Genomic DNA, 26,841 nt, shown 5'->3' on the forward strand with positions numbered 1-26,841 from the left:
TTCCTTCTGGTATTCAGGACACATGCTCTCGCCAGGGAGAAGGCCCTCCTGAGAAAATTGCTTGTTCTTTTTTGGGTTATGGCATGATGCATGAACTTGCATCATCTGTTTTTCACTGAAGTAATTTCATCTGCTATATCAGGATTATGGTAGGCCCAGCTTCACTTCAATGCACACAGAGCAGAAACGAGTCTGATCTGGATCCTCCTAACCTCCCTGGGTATAGGCTGTATCGGCAGTGTCTACTCTGTAAAACAGAACAGGACTGGGGACTGTTTTCTGGCCCTGAAACCAAGTGGTTAGACTGACCACATCCATTCTATATAGTGTTTGTGCTGTAGGTCTCCTTGAGGTTATATGTACTTCACTGTGGCTATAATACCATGTTATATTTTTGTGGCATTTAAAATATATATATATATTAAAACATTTGGTATAATATGAGAACTCTGTTGTGGCACATAAAACTGTTGTATGTATGGCATGAAACTGGAAGACGTCACATGCCTTGAGGCACGGAGGAAGAACATAGAGGAGTGCTTTGAGGATGTAGAGCCTGTTGGGATAGCACTGGAAGACTGCACAGGAGGAAGAGACCCAAATCTAACTTACTACTGGAAACAGATCTTGGTGAGTGCTGGGTGGCTAGGTCTTCTCCTAATGGCTAGGCTTTGTCTTGGAGATGCTAGTTGGCATTGACCAAAAGTATGTCAAAACACTTGCTAGCAATTTAGCGTTATGGACAATCAGGGGTCCAGCATTAAAACTTGCCCCTTGTGCTTAATCCAATTAGTAATATATGGAAGAAGTAACAAAACCCCAGTTTCATTCATGTGGGTGTAGGTGTGAGGCTTAAATTCTCCCAGTACTATATTTTGATGGAGGACTCTTAGTTCTGATACAGGTGATGGAACTGATTGGTCATGTATACCTATGTGAATTTTACCATGTCTGGGGCAGATGAGACTGTGAGTAGCATGAGAGCCTGGAGCACATGGGTGTATAGACAGCATGTCCTCAGAAGTTGCACATCAGAGCTTGAAGACTCAACTAAACCTGCAGCAGGAGGTTTACCTGTCATGGTTGAGGCACAGATGGACAGGAGTGATAGGAATACCTGCAAAACAGCACAGTAAAAGTACACCTGAAGCAATAAAAAGGATGTGTGGATGTGAAGGATATGTAGGCTGATTCTCCAGATGGGGAATACTCCAGGCCATATTCTGAGAGCCTAGATTTATCTGAAGGCCTTCAGACTAGCAATCTGTACAGACAGGGTATATCTGAAGGCCTATGTTTCATCATAAGTATCACGTGGGTAGAATTTAGGCCATCCCAGTAGGAAGCTATTGGCCTGTAGATATGTCACTTGTGTTGCATGGCTTAAGATTCTTCTCTTCTGCCATGTGAACTGGCATTCTGAACATGAGCCAGCAGTGTGCCCAGGTGGCCAAGAAGACCAACAGCATTCTGACTTGTATCAGAAATAGTGTGGCCAGCAGGACCAGGGAGGTGATCATCCCCTTGTATTCTGTTCTGGTGAGGCCGCGCCTTGAGTCCTGTGTTCAGTTTTGGGCCCCTCACTATAAGAAGGACATCGAGGCCCTGGAATGTGCCCAGAGAAGGGCTATGAAGCTGGTGAAGGGCCTGGACCACAAGTCCTATGAGGAGCAGCTGAGGGAACTGGGGTTGTTTAGTCTGGAGAAGAGGAGGCTCCAGGGAGACCTTATTGCTCTCTGCAACTACCTGAAAGGAAGGTGTGGGGAGCTGGGGGTCAGCCTCTTTTTGCAGGTAACCAGCAATAGGACTAGAGGGAATGGCCTCAAGTTGAGCCAGGGGAGGTTTAGGTTGGAAATTAGAAGACATTTCTGCTCAGAAAAAGCAGTCAGACATTGGAACGGGTCGCCCAGGGAGGTGGTTGAGTCACTGTCCCTGGGGGTGTTTAAGGAAAGGTCGGACCTGGTGCTTAGGGACATGGTTTAGTGGGTGATATTGGTGGTACGGTAATGGTTGGACCAGATGATCCTGGAGGTCTTTTCCAACCTTAATGATTCTAGGGTTCTATGAACTGGGAGTACTTTGGCCATATTAAGACAGGGGACAAGGAAAAGTGGGAGAGTCCCACAGTTTTGCCAAAATATGCTTACTCATAGAGTGATAATCCATACATTAAAGGAGATACGGCTCCAGCTGTTTATTACCAGGCACCAACGCATATTGACTCAAGAGTCCAGCAGGGCCGAAGCTCATGAAGGAGCAGGACGGCAGGTTAAGTTGGGTGAATTATCAAGGCTCCATAAGAGATGCAAAGAGCAGGAAATGAAAGAAGCTGCACCCTCTGCAGTTGCACTAGCAAAACCTGTAGTGGTTAGGAGGTCAGGATGTCAAGGTGCGAGTGTCATCAGCACTCAAGGCAACACCAAATTCACCTTGGCAAATATTGACTGGGCTTCTGAAGTGTTTGCTTTGCAATGTTACTGTTGTTTTTGTTTTCAGCGTGTTTTCCCCCCTCTTCATAGCAGTATGTATCTGCACTTAAATTCAGTTTTCCTTCCTGCCTATTAGGAAATTTGTAAGTATGAAGTGACTAGTGTAACCTGAGTAGAAAAGAAGGCCAAAGACGGCTGCTCTTTATTGACTGAGTGCTGTGGAGATAGATAAGTGGAGATAGAAATGTGAGTCCCCCCTTCCTGACAGGGATGTTAAGCTGGCATGGCCATGTGTGGGCACACCACACAAATACAACTCCAGTACTGTATATTTAATACTTTCCACGACTGACTGACTCCACAACTCCACGAAATCAACAGCAAGGCCCTCACTGAGGGCACCGGGCTCCTCCGCGCCGGCAGGCGGCGGTGCGGCGGGGAGCGGCGCGGAAGTGCTGGTTGCCCCGCGCTCTCCCGGCCTGCTCCGGGTGTCCGCTGACCCCGGCCCTCCCCGCCGGCCGTGCGAGCGCGTCATGGCCGCCTCGAAGCCCGTGGAGGCGGCGGGCGGCGGCGGCGGCGGCGGCGGCGCGGGGCTGTCCCGCTGGCAGCTGGCGCTGGTGCTGGGGGCGCCCATCCTGCTGGGGGCCGGCGCGCTGTACCTGTGGGGGCGGCGGGCGGCCCGCCGCGGGGGCAAGGGGGCGAGCGAGAGGAAGACCCCCGAGGGGCGGGCGAGCCCCGGGCCCGGAGCCTGCGGAGGAGGAGGAGGAGGAGGAGGAGGAGGAGGGCAGCCCGATGGGCCCGGCCACCAGGAGACGGTGAGAGAGGGGCCGGGGGAAAAGGGGTGGGGGGTAACGGCAGGGCCCCGGGATCCTACAGCCGCTGCCCGAGCTCGGGGGGCTGCTTGGAGAGGGGGTGGGCGGCCCCCGTAATCGCTTCCCTTCTCCTCGGATTGCTGCCAGCAGTAGTGGTTTGCTCGAGCTTTGAAAAGTGGCTGAAAGCATCCTGCCGGGAAGCATGCTTCGACCAGGTGAGTCTGAAACTGACCAGCGTGAGTCACTGTTCAGCGATGCTGCTGGGAAGTGTCCTTCTGTGGAAAGAAGACGCAGTCAGAATCCTTTAAAAATGAAATGCGTTCCATGAAAACGCAAAACCTGTATCGCTAAAGCAGCTGAAACTTCATGGTAGAGTTTGCCTAAATAGGGACGCTCTCCAGTCTTACATTTATCCTGATATAAATGACCTTCCTGAGAACTTTCAGGTGAAGCTGTCTACAAAACTTGAAGGGCAACATGGAAAACCAAAGTCCAGATCGGATGCGTGATTCTCTTGTATGTCCATCTGTGGAAAAATATCTCAAACGTGCACTTTCTGCACACCTGCAGTGACTGTCATGTTGTGCTGCTGAGGTGAGCTTACCATTGACAGGCACACGTAAAGTGTTAGACTTGGCAAACTGGTTGGATGAGGAGCGTAATCAGTATTATTTTAATTGTGATGAAGTATGTGGGTTTTTTTCCAATGTTTATGGTGTGGTATACTGAAGCTAGTCTTAAATTTGGCTTACTGGAACCAGCATTAAGCCACGCTGGCTTTGATGACAAAATCTCATTGAGGTATTCCTGCATTTTCTTCTCCCATTCTTTTGTGCTGCTTAGACTGCCTCGAACTGTCTGTTAGACAACAGTTTAAACTTCTTGTCTGAAATAATCAGGATTAAAAAAATAACTGGGAGATACGGGATGGTAGGTTTTAGCCTTGATCACTTCAGCGATGAATATTAATGTTATGCAAGTGAGCGTGCAGGCGGTGGTAGGAACAGGCATGGGAGTGGTGAGGAATGTGGCAACTTCATAGCTACTGAATCACAGATACCCTCAGGCATTGCTAGAACTGCAGTGAGCTGCAAAACCTATGCTGGACCTGGAGGCAGTGATTTGTTGTTAGTTCATGGACAGCAGTTCTCGGCAAGCAGCACAGGGAGGATGAAATCAAACTTTGTTTGCTGTGGTAGCTTTGCCTGGTGACTGAAAACAACATCTGTCACCTTTATGGTGTTGCACTTGCTGCACATAAGCTCTGGGTTGCAGGCTACTCATGCCCTTTATCTAGCTGCAGTGACTTTGCTGTTGCTAGCTCTGGATTTCTTGGATGTATTTCTGGATTGCAGTATTTGCCATTGAGTGGTTTATAGTCATTCTGTAGCTGAACTTGAAGCAAGAAGTAGCTTTTATATAGCACTTAATTTAAAGCATTTTGTGTCTAGCACTTGCAGATCACTCCCCAAGATAAATTACTGGTGGACTGTGCATCTAAGAGTAAGTATTTGGTTGAATGGTATGATCCAGAGTTCCTTGAAAAGCATTCTTGCATACTGTAAAGAAGTGGTGGAAATTACTTGGCAAAGCAGTAGAAGATGGGATCAGATTTGCCAGATTATATGAGACAATAGAGTAGCTGGTCTAAATACCGTTGCTACAGAAGAATTAACGTGGTTGCAGCATCCCTTTATGTGTGTGGGAAGGATTGACTTCCTGTTCCTCATATCCAAAGACAAGATATTGTGTAGATGTCAAGTTTCCACAGGTGTTTTTTTGTTATAGATATTATTGATAAGACCCTTGACTCAAAACACAACCTTTGCAGATGCTTTTCTTGTTGACTACCTTCACTGTAGTGCTCGGCCTTTCTACTATGGTGAGGTGAATTTTTTAAACTCAGTCAAATTTCAAATGCAAATCTGTGTGGTGATTAAGAGCCAGTAATTCATTTCACAGCTTAAACACAAGTGGGAGGTCTTCTAGAAAACACAATAATGGTCAATAATGGATGGGCTACCAGTAGCTGTGTGTATGTGTCAGATAACTAGTCTTTTACTTATGTTTTTAACATAGGATCTAAACATTATTTCCAAGTTTTCTGCGCATTTTATTAAATCAGCTCTTGCACACATTTGAGATGCTCTGTTCATTGTTTCTGAAGACGTGACCTGGATGATTTTTTTTTCTTTAAAAATATCCAGGGTCTAAAATCTTCTTTGTTATTTATTCAGACTTCTTACTATTTTGCATTCAGTTCAAGCTTTTCTTTTAGCTGCTGCAGAGGCCTCACATTTTTCCCCAGGCTGTATCTGCACTAGAGGAGTCTCCTGGCATAAATGTACTGGCCGACTGCGACTGACGTCGTGTTGGCAGAAGCCCTTAGCACAGGTGTTAGGTCAGGAAAAGCCAAACTACACCTGAGATCGCTTCTTTTGTAAGCATAGCTCCTTAACAATATAGTGAACTGGTATTCTTGTACCAATTAAGATTAAAAATATATTTATGGATGTCCTGATAAGGTCGGGAAGTCAAATTGTGTCTGTTCGTTACAGAAGTTGTCATCATTTCTCATTGTTTGGGTGGAATGTGTTTTAGCCACTCAGTGACAGCAATTGCTTTTTGTATGCTCTCTAGTTTGTGGTGAATATTGGTATAACTTTAACATGTTGGAAAATTAAAATGCGTTGTATTTATTACGTTAGTTTGTACCCAGTTGATTCTATTGTGTTCTTTACTTTTTCCATGGTAATTTAGCAAGTTTATGCCCTCCTTGTGTGAGAGGAGCAAACAGTGGTTAGTCAGGGAGGTAATGCATTGGATGCTTCTGCATTGTTTTTTCTCCTTAAGATCATTCCCTTAAGCAAGTCTGTCCTAGTCCAAATCTCACCCCTTAACTGTCGCATCAAGTTTCTGGGCTAACCCTGTGGCTTTGGCATTCCAGGAAGCACTGAGCCGACTGTTCAGTTGATTCTCTGGCACTGCGTATTGCAGACAAAGCTGGTTTGGGCCACAGCAGGGCTTTGCTGTTGTGCACTTTCTTGCTCAACATTTTCCTCTGAGCTGGGTGCACTCAGTTGGGCGTAGTGGTGGGTGAGCGTGGCCAAACTCACTGGCTTGTGCGATGTCACGTTTTCCGGATCAACAGCCAACTGGTGTGGCTTCTTTCCAGGATCTATTTTAATAGCATTTGCTAAATGTTACCTATCTCAGTGCTGAGGTGTTAAATCACTGTGTCAAAGAATTAGAATTCTTTGTCTATATGTGTTTATGTTGGTACTTATTCTGAATTAATCTAAACAAAATATGTAAAACGTCATTTCTGTTGTATTGTGCACCTGTTGCATAATAAATCTCATCAACCTACTGTAAGTTCTATGTTTCATGTCAGCTGTAGTGGACAGGTGTGGAAAACTCTTAAATATGTGTATGAAAGTGGTAGAACAATTGCTAGACTCTTGGCAGCTTGTGCAGCTCGCTTATTCATGGTAGGCGTGGATGACGCTCGTTTGAAAGGAAGGTGACTGCTGAAGAACATTGACAAATTGTACTGTAAACTTGGGCTTAATTATTTATAATACATCCTTGCTTGTGCTCTGAATTTCTGTCTGAAGCTTGTGGAAATAGTGTTCTTCTCATAGTGGTTTTAGTATCAAGGAGTATCTTAAACCCATTTATACTCAGTTAATGCTTTTCAGTGTAGGTCCGAGATAAGACTTGAGGTGAATGATTAAAAAAAAAAAAAAAGTTATTCAGTACTAGTGAAAATAACACTTTTTTGGTGCCTAATCTTATCAAAAGGGCCTCTTGGTCCTCTCATTCGGAGAGGAAGAAAGTGGTTTAGACCTCTAGGGCATCTTTGGAAGCTAGTGAATTAGCATTGTCTGAAGCAATAGTCCCCCTCCCTGTCATCTGTCAGACAAGGGCTTGTGCAAATCCTTTTCAGTCAAAAGAAAATGCTGGAACTCGCTGCTCGTGTTTCTGTTGTGAATCGCTGCCATCGTTGACTGGCAGCAAATTTCTTGTTCTGCTTTAAAAAACAATGTCCCTCAAAGACAAAAATCTGAACTTCTGCTTTGACCACACTGGCATTGCTGGAGGTTACTGCTCTTTATTCTTGCAGCTGCCAGCCTGTTCCTGTGAAGTGGCGGCTGTTTGCGTGCAGTTTCTGAACGTTTTGTGCGGAGAGCACGTTTGCTGAGGTTAAAGTAATAGCTAACAAATTTTTGCCTGTGCTATCTGGTGTCTAGAAAGGAATCTGCTCATTTAGTTGTCTAGATAATTGAGTGCTTCTCAAATATACGAGTGTTCTTTTGCTTAAAGTCTAGGTTTCAAGACTTATTAGTGAACAGCTGCTAAAAGCAGTCCTAAATACTGAGATAGTATTTTTTCAGGTAACTTCTGAGTTGCTTACAAATTTTGAAATGTTGTCAAGATTAGAAAAAAGTATATATCTTTACTGAAAGGAGTCTATTGAGTATTTTGTAGTATAACTATTGTAGAGGCATAAATGGTGAGTGTCAGGATAGAGTAAACCATGATGCATGTCAAGGCTGTGATAGAAAATATTTATTATAGTTTTGGTTTGGCTGTGTCAAACGTCTGTTTGACAACTGGGTCTAAATATTAAAAAAATAAAAAGAAAAAAATGTACCGTAGAGAAGTGTTAGCAAAAGTTGCTGAAATTGCTGCCTTTGTTTTGGCATCTGTAAAATACGCAAGACTCTTGTGATGATAGATAACGTTTTTTTTTAACACTTTTTGGTTTGCTCTGATCAACCAGTCAGAACAAAGCCCGACTGTTCAGGTTTTACGTAATAAAAACAGTTCCATCTGTAGGAAATGAGCTCTCAACATGAACACTGTTTTAAAGAAAAGTTTAAAAAAAAATAAAAAAAATAAAATCCCCCGGTGGGCATTAAAGATGGAATAAAAGGGTGTTGTGTTTCTTTTTTTTTTTTTTTTTCTCTGAAAATATGTAATCGGAAATGGCTGCCATGATATCCCAGACTCCTTTACTGAAGAAAGCGTGGAAAACAGACTTCTTTAATAGAAGGCTCTTTCTGCTCTGCTGGCTTCAGGTAGGGGTGCTGTCCTCTGGCTTTGCAGTGTAAATACACAACAAGTTTCTGCATTCCCAGTATGTACAGGGCAAGTGTCAGAATCTCTTCACTGATACAGTATTTGTGCCCTGAAAGTGTATCTTCTGTCTTTCCATGGAATATCTGCCATAGAGTGTCACTCCTGTCATTGGCAGGAACGAAATAAAATTCCCCTCTTGTAAAGTTGGGATTAGAAGGAAATCTTTCTTGTGAGGAACTAAAGCTGCTCTTTGGAGGATAAAGGCTGTTGTAGATTGTACTTAAATGCGGACAAGTAAACTAGTCTTTAAAACTGTACTGGAATGCCGTCAGAGAAGAGAATAACTCTTTGGTGTAGTTCTTCTGAAACGCTCATCAGAATTAATCCAAAGCAAAGCAAGACAGAGAATTTCAAGATGCCCTTCCTTTCATGCTCACGTATTCAGAAAAACCTGTGGCATGTTTCAGTGCTGTATTTATTTATGCTGCCTTGGCAGTCAATCGATTATGAACTTCCATTCATTTTATTGAGCTGGTTTGCGTGTTGTGCCGAGCCCTCAGTTTGTCATCTTCTAGTGAAAGGAAGTTCTTGGTCTACATGGCCCTTCATTTTAGGGACAAAAAATACGCAGTGTGTCACATAGAATGTTACTGCAGTAACTGCAATTGTCATGGATCAGCTGAGTAGAAGCAGTGAAATTGGAAGATTTCAAAAAGAAAAAAAGTCTGATAATATTTTCAGTCTATTGGAAAATAACATCTAGAATTGTTACTTGTGCAAGAAAACTGAGGGAAGTGGGTTTTTCTGTTTACTTCTGGGTAAGGTACATGAACTTTGCTTGCATGATCACTTTCTTATTTGTGCAAGCCTTCAATGTAGCAATTGAGAAGAAGGACTGAAAGGCTGCGAAGCAGTAGCTTGAAAAAGTTGGAAAAAGTTCTTCAGTGTTAAATCTGAGGCTCGACAAATTTTCAAAAACGGATCATTTGTTAGTAACTTCCATTTTCTTATTTGTGCATATGAAGTGATAATTTTTAATGTCCAAAAAAGCAACAACACCCAAAGCAAACGAAGGGAAGCGTGGGATTTAGGTTTTTAGTGGTTTTTGGGCTTCATCAGGTTATACTGCAGTTAACTGAATATGTAACTTACAAATTATTAAGCTTCTTTGAACAAAGTTGTTGATTATAAGAACTCTTTAAGTTTCACAAAACTGAAATAAAAGATATGGTGCTTTTTTCCCCCTGGCAAAATTTTGTTCCATGGCTTGATCAGTTGTATACCAAACCTATAAATGAACCACTATTTTCTGCTATTTTTTCTATTGCAAACGAGTGATATAATTGGTGAGAAAATAAATTTCATTAGCATCGTTATTTAAAAAAGAGAGTTGACGTTAAAATTTGGCATTGTGGTTTATAAGCAACTTCGAGACGCAAATACACCATTTTGTTATTTTTAATGCACACTTCATACAGTCTGCATGGGATTTGTTTTTCATGGGGATGTGATGCTAAGCAACATTTTTCATATAAGCCCTTATCAAAGTGGGTTTATTCATGATGCAGAGCTGTATTGGCTTTTGCATTTAACACAACAGCCATTCGGAAATGGTATATTGCATGCATGTAGAGGACTGGAGCAGAATAGTGTGACGAAGGTTGCAGAGATAAAACCATTCAAAAGTTACAAGTCTTGTTTAAGGCAGCATAAGAAAAAAAAAGAGTTGATTTCCTTCTGGTGTTGGCATTGCTTCTGACTGGGAACACAGGTCTGAATGTTACAGCGTGGCCCAAGTATCTTGCATGTTTTTCTTTTTGGTACCAAGTAACGTGGAACAGCACTGAACTTTGTAGGTTATTTCACAAAGATGTTTGTATCGTGGTTTGATGTAGAAACGCAGAAGGAAAAGTTCAAGCTGACTTTCATGCATTTAAGTTTGTCTGTTACACGTATTAGTTAAAAGAGGAGCAAGTGGTGTTGTAGAGGGAGCCAAGTTTATAACATACTTGAAGTAAATGGGAAGTAAAACCTTCCCTTCAGATTTGGGTTGAGTTTTGAAGGAACAATTTATCAAATACACAGTTACTTGGCTCTCTGTAAAAGTTTTTGCTCACTAGTTCTGGTCTGTATCCATGCAGTTAAATACCGTATACAAAAAGGGGTGAAGCTGGTCTTTTTATCAATTCGAACTTAAATCATTAAAACAAAAATCTTGAGAGCAATGCAGATTATTTTGTTCTGTGAACAATGGAGATGATGTAGATGGCTTTCCTATAAGGCTGGTGACTGGTGAGGTCTGACTGAAGAGCTTTGCTGGCAGTAGGGATATTTAAGAAATACTCTCCCTTATATGGTTTCACTGGTAAGCCTCTCTTCAGGAGAATGCCTGTAGGGTAATTGTATTCCATAAAACATCTATTTTTATGTAGGAACCTAAGTCTGGCACCCATTATCTGATTCTCTCATGCCGTGATTGGAAACCAAGCCTTAGAAGAGGGGCCTGTACACCAACTCCTATTCCCCCTCCAGATTTTGTGTTTTAAAAATGTTAGATACTAAAAATGATCAGATTGGTATGTAACAAGCAGGCATCAAGGGAAGCAGGTTGTTGAAAAGATGTTTTGAAGTTTGTCTTAAAGTTGTTTGGGTATAGTTTGTGATGCTGGCAGTGAATGAGAAAGGAGAGGAGACAGCAGTGTAGTCAAAGAAGAGACAGAAGTATTGTCAAAAAAGAGCATTTACAATTGCAAGCAAATCACAGAATCATTTAGGTTGGAAGAAACCTCCAAGATCACCTAGTCCAACCTCTGACCTAACAATCCTGGCTGATCTTTTTTTGTGTGTGTGTGATTCAACAGGTGAGATGTAGTGAATCCTGCAGCTATTGTTTAAGGCATTACTACTATCAGTTTTATGCTTTCCTTCCTCAGAGAGGTCAGTAGAACAGCACGTGTGTTCATACCTTTGTTCGTTTCAGTCTGGTAGTTTAGCCTAAGCAGCCCCCAAAATGATGATCACTGAAGCTAGACTGTGAAAGGAAGAGAACTCAAGAAGGTGGGTGATAGGATCTTTTGCAGCTCCATATGTCTTGAATGTGAGTCGTAGCCCTTTGATTAAAGAGAGGCTTTTTACATCTGATTCCTCATAAACCACGTTCAATAACTGATCTGTAAATCTAGGAGTTACATATACATGTGACAATTCTGATTTCTTCACAAGTGCAGATGTTCCACGAGCAGCACAGAACTTAAAGATTCATTTAGCAAGGTCACAGGCCAGTTAGCAGTTTTCCTTCCTCTGCTAAGAATGATAGACCATGATGGTTCAGCGCTTTCTATCAGTGGATGGATGAGCAGGTTGTGTGAAGCTGTAAGGGAGGTGGCTGTGAATTTAGTTAATTAGCCTAGTGCACAGAAGGCAAAGCAGCTTGGTTTTTCCCTACAGGTTTTATTCATCTTGCTCGGTAGGTCTGTCCACAAAGTGTTTCCCTTATATAGTTCGTATTCTCCTGAGTCAACTCTTTACTTACAGGCTGTATGTGTTTCAGTAGGAAACTTTTCCTATTTGAATTGCTTTGAAGGCTTTGTCTACTTCATGCATTTAGTCTTTGGAGAAATAACTATTTCAATATCAGTGAGAAATCTCATTGGTTCTTCTGATCACCTTTCATCTTAGATTAAAACCTGTCTAGCTTTCCAAAGAGAAATTACTGCATTGTTTAATACCATTGTAGTGAATCTTTTCAGAAGCTTGTCTGCTCTCTCATACACTTGCAAAAGATTTTTTTCCTCTCAGAAAATGGAAGGAGGGAGATTTTCAGAAGTCCAGTCTACAGCTTACCCTCAGCTCTTTTTTATATCTTTGAAGATGAGCCCTTAAGTGCGTTGCTTGTGAGCAGTGAAGCTTTTCTCATTTGAACTGATCTATCACTTTCTTTTTCAGAGCCCCCTTGATAGAGCTCAAGCAGCCAAGAACAAAGGAAACAAATTTTTTAAAGCAGGAAAATATGAGCACGCTATTCAGTGCTATACTGAGGCTATCAGCCTGTGCCCTCCTGAGAAAAACCTTGATCTGTCTACCTTCTATCAAAACAGAGCTGCTGCCTATGAACAACTGGTAAGACGTAATTATAAGTTTATTCTAAAAAGTCAAATTTTAAATTATGTATATTGTCATTTTTGTCCACTGAAAGATCCCAGGTGGTGATATGGGCTGCTTCAGAAGATACTACAGCTTGCAGCTATTTTTCAGTAGTTCATCACACTTTTCCACATGTAACTAAAGCTATTTTCTGTTAACTGAGTCCATTTTATCTGTCTTATGTAATTCTTAAGTGCTTCTCTCTTGTAAGATAAGGTTTTAATTTCTTATCCTTTGGAACAACTTTCTTGTACACATTAGTTTAGTTTTATCTTTGCAAGAGTGTTGCTTTAACTGTTAAGTGAAAAGCCAAATACTGCAAAGGGATGCTGCTTCAAAAATTAAAAAAAAAAATCACAGAACTCCTACTAAAGCCTAACCCCTAAGTTTTGCACAACTGGAAGCAACATTTACTTGGTAGCTGTGCATACATGATGTTAGTTTTAGAAGTCAGCTTGTATTTTTTTTGTTACTGTATCATTAGTGGTAAATTGCCGCAATACTGGCTTCTGTGGCAAAGTTGGTGAGGTGAATGGAAAAATTGGCTTTGTATAGTCTGAAGTATCAAGTGAGAGACTGATTCAAGAAATTGGGCCTTGAAAAAGGAGGCATAAAACAGTTCTAGTCTAATCAAGTACTGCTTATAACACTAATTCATGCCATAATGAATGCATAAAAAATGTGTTTCCTCTTTTTCAGTTATTAGAAAAATCTGTTTCGACCACTAATTTTTCAGATAAATGGATTTTAGTTTTTAATAGCCTTGACCAGTTCTATTCCTACATACAATCATTTTTTATTCCTTTATGGTAACAGTGTAGTGAATTGAAATAGCAACTAAAAGAAGAAGAAAATCCCACCACCAAACTAACAGCTTCAACACTTTGATAAACTTGTTTGTTGGTTTTCATTATAATTTCGTCTGTCTTCTATTTTTTGTGTACCAGTCTTTCAGTCCCAACGTTACCTCCTGCAAATATCTTTGCATCAACTCATTATCTTCTCCCGTATGCTTTGTACAAAACTGTGTGGTTTCGTTTTTCTGTAGGAATTCCTTTTCTGTTTTGTGGCTCTTCTGGTGCAGGTGGCTTCCAGTGGCGCCTGGCAGTTTCTTACTGAGAAACTTAAAGAAATAGAAGCAAGCAGGTAGAACCAGAGCCCTGGGAACTGCAGCTACTGTTAGGTGGGCATGACCCTGGAGTTGGTAGTGGAAAGCTGTTATCATGCAGCTGAGTAGGGCTTCTTTCATCATGTTGTTTTTCTACCCACAGCAAAAATGGACAGAAGTGGCCCAAGACTGTACAAAGGCTGTTGAGCTTAATCCTAAATATGTAAAAGCTCTCTTCAGACGTGCAAAGGCTCACGAGAAACTAGACAATAAGAAGGAATGTTTAGAAGGTGAGTGTCTCTTGGCACTTTGGAGATGATAAAATTTCTGTAGTTTTTTACTTCTTGAAACTACAGTAGTGCATAATTATTCGTTAAATGCCATTCATAGCTGCTGCAAATACATTTTCTTCTATGTAAGAAGAAACCTTTTCTGTTTTTCAAGCTGTCATCAGCTGAAATCTGAAGTAGTTGTTGAGAAATTCTTCTTACTGTAGCCACTTAGCGTTTTCTCTTTCCAGGAAGCTCCTTACATGTTAGAGCAGAACTCATTTAACATGCTAAGTAGATAACCCGGACAACAATCATTCTAGTTCCATACAGTACTAAACTTTCTTCTCTATTTGTTTTAGAGAAAAAGTAATCTTCCAAAAACTAAGGTGTTTTTACAGGTGGAGATGTATGGTCAGGAACAAGAGTGTTAAGGTCATTTAATGCATTTGATAGGTGTTAAAGGGAAGGCAGTTCCAGTAGCATTTCTTTCTGATGAATAACAGTTACGAATATTGGAACAGATTAAAATAAAAATCCTTTTGTATATTAACAGTATGTATTTGGCAGAATCTACTGTGTCAAATCCCTGTAAATACTATTCTGCTGATGCAAGATTAAAAGGCAAATGAATTTTCAGCAGTGCTAATGCTCATTATCAGATAAGGACAGAAAATAAGGTAGTGTTCTGATGACTGGCAATCTCACCGTTACAGATCAAATTAGTTTCATTAGGTGTAAAAATAGCTAAGAATTAGATCTGCTGAAATAGAAAATAAATTTAATTTTATTTATCTTCTGGCAAGATGCCTTCCTGTCCCATTGGACCATCGTAACTAGAAAAGTATGGCTTATGTCAATCAGTCTAGTCCTTTGCAATCACACGTGGACTATAGAAGAATCCATAGAATATTTACTGGATCTGCCAAGTGCTTGCTGCAGACCAGCTGCATTTCTAGAGTCCTGTAATAATATCTAAACCTTATGAAGTTGAAATAAACAGACAGGGGATAAAAGCCCCAGGAGCAATCAAGTGTCCATCTGATAGCATGCCAATTTCTAAATGTAACTCCCTTGTGATGTTAAGTGGTAATGCTCATAGCAATTGTTTTCAACTTGTACTTGATTTTAGTTTGTAATACGTTTCATATCTGAAAATTATATGTGCTTTTTTCTTTTCTCCTGGATTGCATCAGTTTTCTAATAAAATACTGTGTTTATCTGCCAACCATGTGTAGGCAATAAAATCCTTGGAAGTAGGGTATGTCCATGTAATGGAGGAAAAGCAAAAACAAAACAAAAATTCACCACCACCGCCAGTAAAAACTCCCTCCAGTGATCCATGGCAGTGTAATATGGGAAGATGTTCCTGCCTTACCCAAGTCTGGGCACTAGTTTACAGCTGCCTGTAGTGAGTAAAGCATCTCTGCCAGGCACTTAAGGTGGTAGAATATGGTACTGCTGCCATATACTCTTTCACACTTTTTTCTGGCTGTATTGTGTTTTCCAGGAACTCCTGTTTTTCTTGACCATGTCAGAGTTGTAGGGAATTGCTATGTGTAGCGATGTAGGAGTACAGAAAAATCCAGGGTATTGGACGGTGTTTGAATTTCAGGTCCAAACTCTGCTCATCTTCACATTAATAACCTTACACAATGACTTTGTGGGAATGATATTTGAAGCCTTTTCCCAGATTTTGCTGCTGCTTCATTAATGGGACTGGAGTTTAAATAAAACATGAATAGGAAGAATCAATGGTAACACTGCATTAATTATGTGATAACTAATTGCATAAATTCCCCATCCCTGGAGGTGTTCAAGGCCAGGCTGGATGGGGCTTTGGGCAACTTGGTCTAGTGGGAGGTGACCCGGCCCATGGTAGGGGGTTTGGAATTAGATGATCTTAAAGGTCCTTTCCAACCCAAGCCATTTTATGATTCCACAAATGATAGGCTCTAGAGAAATAAGGATAATGTACAATAAGAGTGAATTTGACACTGTGAAACATTATTCAGGGAGCAGTGGATTAAGATCTTCAGATCCTCTGTGTGTTAATGGAAGAGATATGATATGGATTAGCACTTTAAATGGGCTTGCAAGGTATTTCTTTTAAAGTTGCTTTCCGAAGGTGCAGAGATAGTTAGAAAAAGTAGGGGATCTAATCTAGGAAGAGTTCTTAAAAACTGAGAAAGGACTGAGCTATGATTGAACAGAATGTGAGTTTTAAAAGTTGAAACTCCCTACTGGAGGTATGAATTTTTACTATTCATCTAAGTGTGTTTGTCTTTAGATGAAGACATGAAGATAAAAAATAAAGGTTAGTTTTCTTCATTCACTGTCATGAAGTCCTTTTACCACAAGGAGATCATTTTAAATATCAGTTTATCTCTTGGAAAATGTGGTAAATACAACAAACAGGAAATTGAAGCTTTTATCAACTATAGAATGTGTGTTAGCTTGACTGTAACTCATTGGTACTATGGCACACTTTTATGTATTCCAGTGACTATCAGAATTTGTCTTTAATCTGTTTTTTATTGGTGTTTCCTAGATGTTACTGCAGTCTGCATTTTAGAAGCCTTCCAAAACCAGCAAAGTATGTTATTAGCTGATAAAGTTCTCAAACTCCTTGGAAAAGAAAAGGCCAAAGAGAAGTACAAGGTAGGGCTTGTGATACTGCTTAGAAATTCTGATTTCACCTGACTGTTTAAATGTTGATTGTTGGCATTCTGACAACTCTTGTAAGTCAGTCGCTGTTTTCATCTGCTGAAGTGTAAAAATTGAAGTGAATGCTTTTGATTATTATTATTATTATTACAAAACAAGTGTTTTACTTTTGTTGTTTTCCTTTGGGACCTGGCCAAACTTTTTGAAACCTCTGTAGGGAAGAAAAGCCTGTTTCTAACTAATCAGATTGTTTCCTTTTAATAATCAAATTTATTATGACATTCAGGAGATCCGAAGTTGATGTGTTGCCTTACTTGGGGCTTTTCTGGACTAGCAACATAATGGAAGCAGCATGTGTTAGAGCAGTAGTCAAACATTCATTTGTATATCAGGTGGAGTTCTGTGTGTTGAGATAAGGTTTATAAATGAAAATGTGTAAAAAAGATTGTGTTTATTGTATAATGACTAGCTTAAAGTGAGAAGGCTGATAGGGTTTTCACCCCTAGGTTATTCTTGGCTTTATAAATGGAAATGTCATGCAGGAAAGAATATGTTGACAGTGGAATTCATGGGTTTTAAAAAGTGGCAAAATAATACTGTTTAAAACCAACCAACCAAAAAACAAACAAACAAAAACAAAAAAACATTACTTAAGAAAAATGATGCAGGGTGAAGTTTTGTCTCTTTATTTGTGGTCAGGCTTCCTGATTCTATCTTGAGAAATATGCCTTTATCTCCTGACTACTACAGATTATTTGTGACAGTCATCTGTTTATGTTCCATTTCTGTAATTAGGTGCTCATACTTGTATTTTCCTATTTGGGCACTCAGATTTCTTTACATAAATGTTGGGAGACTGCCAGCAGCGAGAGTTATGGAAGTATAGAGATAGCCAGGAACAGACATTTTAAGTTACTATAGGTTTACAAAAGGTTGGGACAGGTATTAAAACATGCTTGCTTGTTATTTGTGACTGTAGTTTAAGTACTGAAATCCACAGTGGTTTTGAGATGCTGAATTTCTTTCATGTAGAAACTTACATAATTGTGTGGCATCGAGGTAACAAAAAATGAATCATGCTTTTAGTATGGTAAGCACCATAAAATAGGTGTGCTTCATATAGGCAGTATTATGATAGAACTTAATAGAGAAATTGAGAAGAGTGTATTCAGATTTCTTTTGCAGGAAAGATTGAATTGTAATTCTCCTGTGCAAGAAACTTTTTATGGTTGTACAAAGGATTTTGCACCTGAAAGTTGTTACTTCTCACACTGTGATGAAAATGATTGGTGTCTGGGCCAAGCCTAAGAGTTAGGGTATTGTCTCACTAGTCTTCATTGCAATGATACCAGCTTCTCTTGGACAAATTGGAGAAAAGGGCAAATTGCCATTCAGAATCTAGTTGAATTTAGGCTCATGTTTAAACTACCAGCTTTCATTTTTCACACAATTTATGTGCACACACACTGCAATGTGTTACAATATTGTAAGAGTCCTCATTTCTGGCCATGCATGCAGAAAGTTGCAGTCTCCTTTCTTCACTCTTAAATATATTCACTTGATTTCCTCTTGTTAATCAATGTTGAATTTTGATCTGAAGCTTAAATAGTCCCTAAATGTCAAAAATATCAGACTATCAAATGAGATGGTGGAAAGTCATAAATTGGTTCTTTCCTGAATATTTCTTTTATAATCATGTTTATCCGTTTCCGCATTTACCATCTGATTTTACTGTCTAATGACTTGAAATTACTTTTCTCTTTTTCAGAATCGTGAGCCTCTGATGCCCTCACCACAGTTCATTAAATCCTACTTCAGTTCTTTCACAGATGATATCATCTCCCAACCTTTGCTTAAGGGTGAGAAATCGGATGAAGATAAGGATAAGGAAGGAGAGGCTTCCGAAGTAAAAGAAAAGTGAGTATACAGTATGTTTAGGGATTATTTGGTGTTGGAATTAAGTTTTTAGTGGTTTTGACATTCTGTTCAGTGTAAGTTGCTGTTTTACAGTACTTGCCATGGGATATCATGCAGTAATAATGTAAATGTATGATTTACATTATTTTTAATAATAAATGATTTTAATAACCAATAAATAAGATTAATAATAAAGAAAAAATATTTCTTTAATTATTACAGAATAAATAATGTATCAGTATTACAAAGGAAACTTTTATTGAGGCTGACTGACTAGTTCCAATCTGTAGGTGGCTTTGATCCACTAAGCAAAGTGAATAAAGTAGAAGATTGGACAATAGGCCAAGTATTTGCTACAGCACCATCGTACAGCTTATGAGATGGAAGGATTAGAGAGTGCTGAATGATACTCCTGGCAAAAGGAATGTTTTATATTGAAGAAGAGCTTCCAAGGAAGAAAGCAAGTTAGTCTTCACCGAATCCAGGACATTTAGCTGAGAACAAGGCAGTACTAACAGTAATTTTTGATCTGAAATCCTTTTCTTCCACATACAAACTGCACATTGCTTGGTGCGATATTCAGTTTGTCTGAGCTGGAATACCATCCCAGCCCTTTTGTTTTAAGGCAGAGATTATCGCTGTCCTTAATGTGAAAAACATTCAAGGGACATTGAAATCATTGAAAACATTCAAATCATTCAAATGAAACTAAGTTCAAGAGGTGAAAAAAAAACGCACCTTATTTCTTTGCAGTGTTATTTGTGCATGTATGTCTAAGTTGTTTTCAGTCTGTGATGGTTCTGTCGAGGAATATTTGTAAGTTTAATTGCAATGCTAGTGTTGTAGCTCAGTATAGCAAAAAGCTAGTGTTTGTCAAGTTTTAAAGAAAAGTCTGAATTGCAAATGCAGTGTTCAGTGAATACAACTGTTCTTACATCATTTACAGCTCTGGCTATTTGAGAGCAAAACAATATATGGAAGAGGAGAACTATGACAAAATTATCAGTGAGAGCACAAAAGAAATCGAAGCAAAGGGAAAATACATGGCAGAAGCTTTGCTTCTGCGAGCTACTTTCTACTTACTTATTGGCAATGCAAATGCTGCCAAACCAGACCTAGATGAGGTCATCAGCATGGAAGATGCAAATGTGAAGGTAAGAATTTGTCACAGCTGGACTGTAGTGTGGGTTGAGAAAACATGTAAGTTAGATGATAAACTTGAAGTACAGTTCAGAGATTTTTTTTTTTCCAAGTTTTGAGGTACTTTAATGGAAATGGTCTATTTTCTTTTACTGTTTTGTAAAAGAATTTTTTTCCAAGGGATTGTGTATATCTGAAGCATCTGTGCTAAGTCATAAAAACGAAAGTACAAAGGAAGCTGAATCAATTAGAGGCTTATGGAATCTGAAAAATCAGTTCATAAATAAGAGGAAAAACATTAACTGCACTTAACATGTTTAATGGTTGTTAAAATGCTTGTGTATTTGTATGTGTAGGGAAACTGTCTTCTAAAGAATTTGAGTGGGGGTGAAGATCCACATAGATGAAAGTATAATTTCAAACATTTGAAATTAGGCAAGGGAGTTGACTGATTTAGATTTAATATGAAATTTATTCATGCTTAGAATAACATATGTTAGTAGGAGAAGGTAGTCAAATGAAAAATTTAGTGTAATTATAACAAAGCCCTAAACTGGGAGACGTGTTGAAGTGGCTAATACTTCTTTGAACTTGTCTTTTTACAGCTCCGAGCTAATGCTCTGATCAAACGAGGAAGTATGTATATGCAGCAGCAGCAGCCCGCACTGTCCACTCAAGACTTTAACATGGCTGCTGATATCGATCCTCAAAATGCAGATGTTTACCACCATCGAGGACAAGTAAGAAACATTAGAGATTTTGTCCCAGTACAAGAAAGTTTCAGTGTATGCTAAAAGAAAAATAAAGAGCAGTACATCACTGGACACAGTTTATACTGTTTGTGGCAGAAACAGAGGAAGTCTTCCTTTGGAACTGTTGAGGAATAAATACACAGTGTAATTTTCCCGTTCAGGTCAGGCAGAAGCAGCAAATTTCTGTAGCTATAGGAGACAATGCAGGGTGACAAAGGTTCAGCCCTCTGTCAACAGGAACTCTGATTTAAATGTATTAGGGATTATATACATTTACAGAGCAGTATCTACATAGGAGGAAACTATGTGACAGAAAATAGAACCATGTGTTCCTGCTAACTCATAGTCTGCAGCCCTGCAGCCTAAACAGGCATCTGTTCAGCTCATCCCTCTCCCACTTGTGATGCTGCTGTGTCCTTCAGTAATTCGTAGGCCTGAAGAGGCCTGCTTCCACTGAGCTGTAATATGACAGATGCTGGAAGGAAAAGGAGACATTGCCATATAGAGATATGCTAAGTTGTATTTTGTAGGGAAGACTTCCACAGATCAAGTGCCTCTCTCCATGAATTTGTTAGATCTCTTTAGTGCTCAGAAATAAGAACAGTGTTATTTATTAATTGAAAGACTGAAAATTAGTATTTTAAAGTAACTTCACAGTAAAGTAAGAAGATGACAAAGTAAGTTCCATTCTTGTGGAAGAATTAGACTGTCCTAAAAAAAAAAAAAAAAAAGCTGAAATGCCAGTTGGGAAAGCCAAAACGTTTCGACATCCAAATAGTCCAAAGGCATTAACTACAGTAAGGCAAAGTGACTTGAGAAAATACGGCATGGTTTTGGAGACTGGACATTAAGCTAAAGCAATAATGGAAACTCAGTATTCTCTAAAATGCAAACATTCTCAATCCCTACATATGGACACTGCCTTTTTATGTATGAAGCTGAAGTTTTATTGGTGGATCTGTTGTTTTATGGAAGTGATTTTCTTTTTTTAGTCGTGGATTTTGTAAGTTTCTAGATACTTCTAAAACTGAATTGTGAACAATATGAGTAACTGAAGCTAACTGAATTATCACTTAAGTGTATGAAGCACAGATTAAATGCAGAAATAGGATTTTCTTTCATTCTGGTTAGCTGAAAATCCTGCTTGACCAAATTGAGGAGGCTGTGGAAGACTTTGATGAATGTATTCGATTGCGACCCGATTCTGCCTTGGCTCAAGCACAGAAATGTTTTGCACTGGTAGGTAACTTGCTGGCTTTGTCTGGGTGTTCTTTGTTTTTAAAGAGTTGTTGAAAACATACTTTGTTTCTCTGCTTTCTTCCCATTTCAGGGAAGAGTAGTGCAACAAACATCTCAATTTCTCCTAATGATAAGATAGAGAAATAATGCAACAAGAGATTCTTCATTTGGAGCACGGGTTTACTATTATTTTGCGGTGCTCATTATTTAACAGTAGGTCATCTTTCCTGTTTTGTGGTAGAGGAACACAAATTTTCACTCTAATTATATGACACAAAGCTTCATTTAAATCAATTTTAAAGTTGTGTAAAATATCCATCTTCAAGAAATTGAAAACAAACTATTTCAAGCTACTACGGTGGCTCTGCATGCAGGAATCTCCTGTGGAAAGCTTTACGTGGTGTGAGCAAGGAGCAGTTCTAAGTCAGGGGTTTCTAGGTTTTTGAAATGGAAGGAGACTTTCGGCAACTCTCAGACCTTGTGGCTTCCCTCTCTGTCACCCTTTTTTCTCTACTAGTCCACTCTACCAAGGACTTAAACACACAGTTGGTTCCTAAAACCAGGTCGGGTAGGGTGTCATCTTCTGGAACTTGTAATTATTATGACACATGTTGGGAAGTGGGTAGGTCTGATGAGCCATATTTTCCTTTTCTTGTTTAATTTTGCCTTTTCTTTTTTTCTCGAATAGTATCGCCAAGCCTATACAGGAAATAATCCTTTGCCTGTGCAGGTAGCCATGAAAGGCTTTGAAGATGTCATTAAAAAGTTTCCAAAGTGTGCTGAAGGCTATGCTCTCTATGCTCAGGTACTTGCATTTTACTCTTCCTTAAAAAATGTTGCATTCTTTTGTGCCTTTTATTTTGGATAACATGTATTTCTTCAAATAAAATTTTTGAAAATAAGTTTTGAGATAACACACGCACTTTTGCTGGAGTGGGAAGGTAGGTGATGAGAATCAGGGGTGGTTATTACGACAAAAAGTTCTGAAGTATGCTTTTGTTGAATTTGTCCATGTGTGTGACATCTCATCGGATTAACATCAGGGAGTGTGTATGCAGTTTGGGAGTCAAATCTGTGGAACTAAAGTAACGGTTTTGTTCTGACAAATGACATGCTCTGGTCAAGGAGAGTTTAGTACAGGTGTTTAAAATACACATGTAACAGGGAATGCCGTTTCTTCTTTAAGAAAGTGTGTTACTGATTCTAGTAGAATCATAGAGTCATTTAGGTTGGAGAAGACCTCTAAGATCGTCCAGTTCACTGCCAAGCCCACCATTAAACCATGTCACTAAGCTCTAGATCTACATGTGTTTTGAAGACCTCCAGGGATGGTGACTCAACTACTTCCTGGGTAGCCTGTTCCATGTACTTCACAACCCTTTCAGTGAAGAAATTTCTCCTAATATCCAACCTAAACCTCCCCTGCACAACTTAAGCTGGATTTAACTCCATTCACCACAACTCTTTGGGCCTGGCCACTCAGCCAGTACCCAATGAAACGTACACCCGTTCAAGCTACGAGCTGCCAGTTTCTCCAGGAAACGCTGTGGGAAACAGTGTCAAAAGCCTTACTGAAGTCTAGGTAGACCACATCCACAGACTTTTTCTCATCCAGTGAGCATAGAAAGAGATCAGGTTCATCAAGCAGGACCTGCCTTTGATAAACCTGTGCTGACTGGGCGTGATTGCCTGGTTGCCCTGTAGGTGCTGCATGATGGCACTTGAGATAATCTGCTCCATGAGCTTCCCTGGCACCAAGGTCAGATTGACAGGCCTGTAGTTTCCCAGATCCTCATTCCCACCCTTCTTGTAGATGGGCGTCACATTTGCTAGCTGCCGGTTGACTTGGACTTCCCCTGATAGCCAGGACTGCTGATGAATGATGGAAAGCGGCTTGGCGAGCACTTCTTCCAGCTATCTCAGTGCCCTTGGATAGATCCCATCAGGCCCCCATAGACTTCCGTACATCTGAAGTGTTTTAGCAGGTTGTTAACCATTTTCTTGTGGATTATGAGGGCTTCATTCTGCTCCCTGTCCCTATCTACCAGCTCAGGGGGATGGGTACCTGGAGAACAGCTGATCTTGCTGCTACAGACTGAGGCAAAGAAGGCATTAAGTACCTCAGCCTTTTCCTCATCTCATGTCACTGTATTTCCCCCCACATCCAACAAAGGATGGAGATTCTCCATCAGTAGTATCAGATGTTCTATTTCAAAGTAGGGAAGCAATATGGAAACATCTTCTTTTAATTCCTTTTGATCAGGACAAGAAACTGAAGCAGAAACACTTAAAAAAGGAAGAAGTTGAGACTTGCACTGGGTGTATGTGGTGGGTTTTTATGTATGTGGTGTTTTTTTTTTTATTTATTTGCAGTATTCTTAACTTGTTGCTTGTGGATCTGCCATTACAGATGGTGCTGTGATCAGTAATTTTTGCACCTAAAGCCTAGCAGCTTTCTTCTAAAAAGCCTTGATTTTGAAACTTATTTGTGGTAACCGGTGTGCCTGGCCTGCTCTCTGGTGAGAGCTATATCCGATCTTACATCATCAATATCATTTCAATTAGAATCAGCCTAGCACAGGGTGCATGTCCTGGTTGCATATATTGATATACAGGTTTCTCTTTTGATGCAGGCACTAACTGATCAACAGCAGTTTGGCAAGGCAGATGAAATGTATGATAAATGCATTGATCTTGAGCCAGACAATGCCACAACATATGTTCATAAAGGGTATGTATTCAGTTCTGGTGAATGAATCCAAACGGAAGGTAGGTGCTTAGAAGTTTAGCCAGGAGAAGTAACTTTGCAAAAACAGTTTAGTGCTGCTAAATATATTTCTACAGTTTCTCTTGATGTCTAAATGGTAAATAAGAGTGTAGTCTCAGTAAAATTTCGTTAGTGTTTGTTCCTAATTGATTATCTGCTTGAAGTGTATCTCTTACCGTAGCCTCATCTTAATGTCTACCATGCCCCACCCTTAAACCAATTGGGATCTTTTTTTTGCTTAATTGATCTGGGTTTTGGGGAGTATGTTGATATTCTAAATTTTCTCTTTCCTTTGCAGTTTACTTCAGCTTCAGTGGAAGCAAGATTTAGACAAAGGTTTAGAACTCATAAGCAAGGCCATTGAAATTGATAACAAATGTGATTTTGCATATGAAACCATGGGAACGATTGAAGTGCAAAGGTAATTGAAGTGCAGTGTTAAGAATTCTAAGTTACTTTTGAAATTACAGCAGTCCTTTAGATGTCTCCATGGATCTTAAACCTTTCTTAAGATCTCCCTGGTGCAGTGGGAGGCCAGCTCTTAACTGTTGTCCTGACTGCTGTTCTGTAAATCTTAGGGAAAGGCAAGTCTTCCCTTTATCTATGGCATAATTCTGCTTTATGATTCGGCCACCTTTGTAATTACTGGACAACATGCAGATGAGTGTATGTGTGTTTAAATATATCCCTTCTGGATTTAAAATAACTTCATTGAGCCTTATTAGGCTCAATGTGTATCTAGTGTAGTCCTTAGACATATCTTAATGGACCATTTATACTGAGAATCCTGACCTATACACCCAAACCTACTGTTGGTGTTTAAAAAAGGTGCTGCAGAGATTCAAAGATTGCTTTGCTGGTATTAATTGGACAATGTTTTGGTTTATTTCAGGGGTAATCTAGATAAAGCCATTGAAATGTTCAACAAAGCTATCAACCTGGCCAAATCTGAAATGGAGATGGCCCACCTCTACTCACTCTGTGATGCTGCCTATGCCCAGACAGAAGTTGCAAAGAAGTATGGATTGAAACCACCGACACTGTAAAAACAAACAAACATAAAACAAGAGGAGGAAATGACCTTCTAAAGTGAAGTTGCCCACTTCAGCCCTAAAGACGCTGTTGCAAACCATGTTGAATGGTGGAACTTAGTTTTTTCCTGTTCATGATGTTGTCATTTGCTACATCCGTTAAATGTTTAGGTGTTGTGGGAGTGGTTGTTCAAGGAAGTATGCAGTGTTGCATCTTGTTCCTTCTGCAGCAAAAACCTTAAAGTGTGTTAAGGGAAATAAAGTTGCAGGGGAACAAATGGAAGATATTTTGGCCATGCAAATAAAAACTTTACATTGGTTCATTTTGGGTGATTACGTTGTGGGCAATTTTTGCTTTACCAAACAATATTACAGCATGGTTTTTTTTTCCCTTTTGATTTTAAAGGTAATACTAGTCAGTGCTGTAAAATAGGTTTCTCTTTTATATGCAATTAATCCTTGAGGGTTGATTTTAATTTTGCAAAAGGAAAAAAAGAATTTACAAACTGTTTAATAATAGGGATTTTTTTTAAAGCCAGTAGCTGTGAAGAGAATCCTGTAAATATATGCAAGCATGCACAATCTTCTCTTAGAGCCCTTCCCACCCTCTGCATAACTACTTAGAAATGGTCCTGCGGCAGCTATTAAGGAATTAATTTGATAGTCCTTATCCTCACCCCAGAAAAAGCCCTAGTGTACTGTGTAGGAGAGCTAGCACAAAGGTTGTTGGGGGAGAGAGGTTAGGTGACACTGCTTCAGTGTGGATTTTACTGGAAGAAAGGCCATGTTCCCATGCAGCAATCCTTACTTGAATGTCACGGGAAATTGTTCTGGAAGGTTCTGAGAGACTTTCAAGAACAGAAAGCACTGCTGGGAGTAGAGCTGCCAAGGTAAGGTCATGCTTGCGTATAATCTTTGTAGTCTCTGTCTGTTGCTGAAATGTAACAGTTAATAGACTAAATTCTCTTCTTCATTCTCTAGAGACTTCTGTGTTTTGATCTAGACCTTATAATAGCCCTCTGCAGGATTAAGTGAGATAAAGAACAAAGCATAGTCTAAAACTTCAGATAATGGATTAGAATCTTTATTGGTTTCCTTGTTCTTCAGGCTCTGTATTGTCCAAGATTACAGATAGTGTAGAAAGGAAGCAACTGGTCTGCAAATAGCACATTGGCAAGTTATTAAATACTAGTATAAACAGTCTTCCTTTAACTAGGAACTTCACAGAGGGCTTCTCTGCTGCTTTAGGTTGATCTTTGTGGTACTGAAGCCAGTCCATTGTGCCTCTCCCTGGACTGATGACGCTGGATAAACTTCATGCAAATTCTTAACTGATGTTGCTTAATTTACCATACACTGATTTGGACTTCTTCACATCCTAAAATCATAGATTTCCTTGTGCTGGATTTTCTAATGTTTTTCACCTCCTAAAGAAATGAACCAAACTGTGATCAAACTGTCTTGTTTTCTACTTGTGACGCT

General features: G+C 39.7%; 1 protein-coding gene across 1 annotated transcript; it reads left to right on the top strand.

Moving 5' to 3' along the window:
- Positions 1 to 2,929: 2,929 nt before the first annotated feature.
- Positions 2,930 to 25,682, top strand: TOMM70 (translocase of outer mitochondrial membrane 70). Its single transcript, XM_035540584.2, has 12 exons — positions 2,930 to 3,244; positions 12,272 to 12,445; positions 13,741 to 13,867; positions 16,398 to 16,507; positions 18,282 to 18,430; positions 19,377 to 19,584; positions 20,176 to 20,310; positions 21,454 to 21,561; positions 22,250 to 22,366; positions 24,195 to 24,292; positions 24,627 to 24,749; positions 25,221 to 25,682. Exons 1-12 carry the CDS (start codon positions 2,963 to 2,965, stop codon positions 25,372 to 25,374), a joined length of 1,785 nt encoding a protein of 594 aa, XP_035396477.2. The 5' UTR covers positions 2,930 to 2,962; the 3' UTR covers positions 25,375 to 25,682.
- Positions 25,683 to 26,841: the final 1,159 nt, after the last annotated feature.

This window comes from Cygnus atratus, chromosome 1 (assembly GCF_013377495.2).
Source record: "Cygnus atratus isolate AKBS03 ecotype Queensland, Australia chromosome 1, CAtr_DNAZoo_HiC_assembly, whole genome shotgun sequence".
NCBI lineage: Eukaryota > Metazoa > Chordata > Aves > Anseriformes > Anatidae > Cygnus > Cygnus atratus.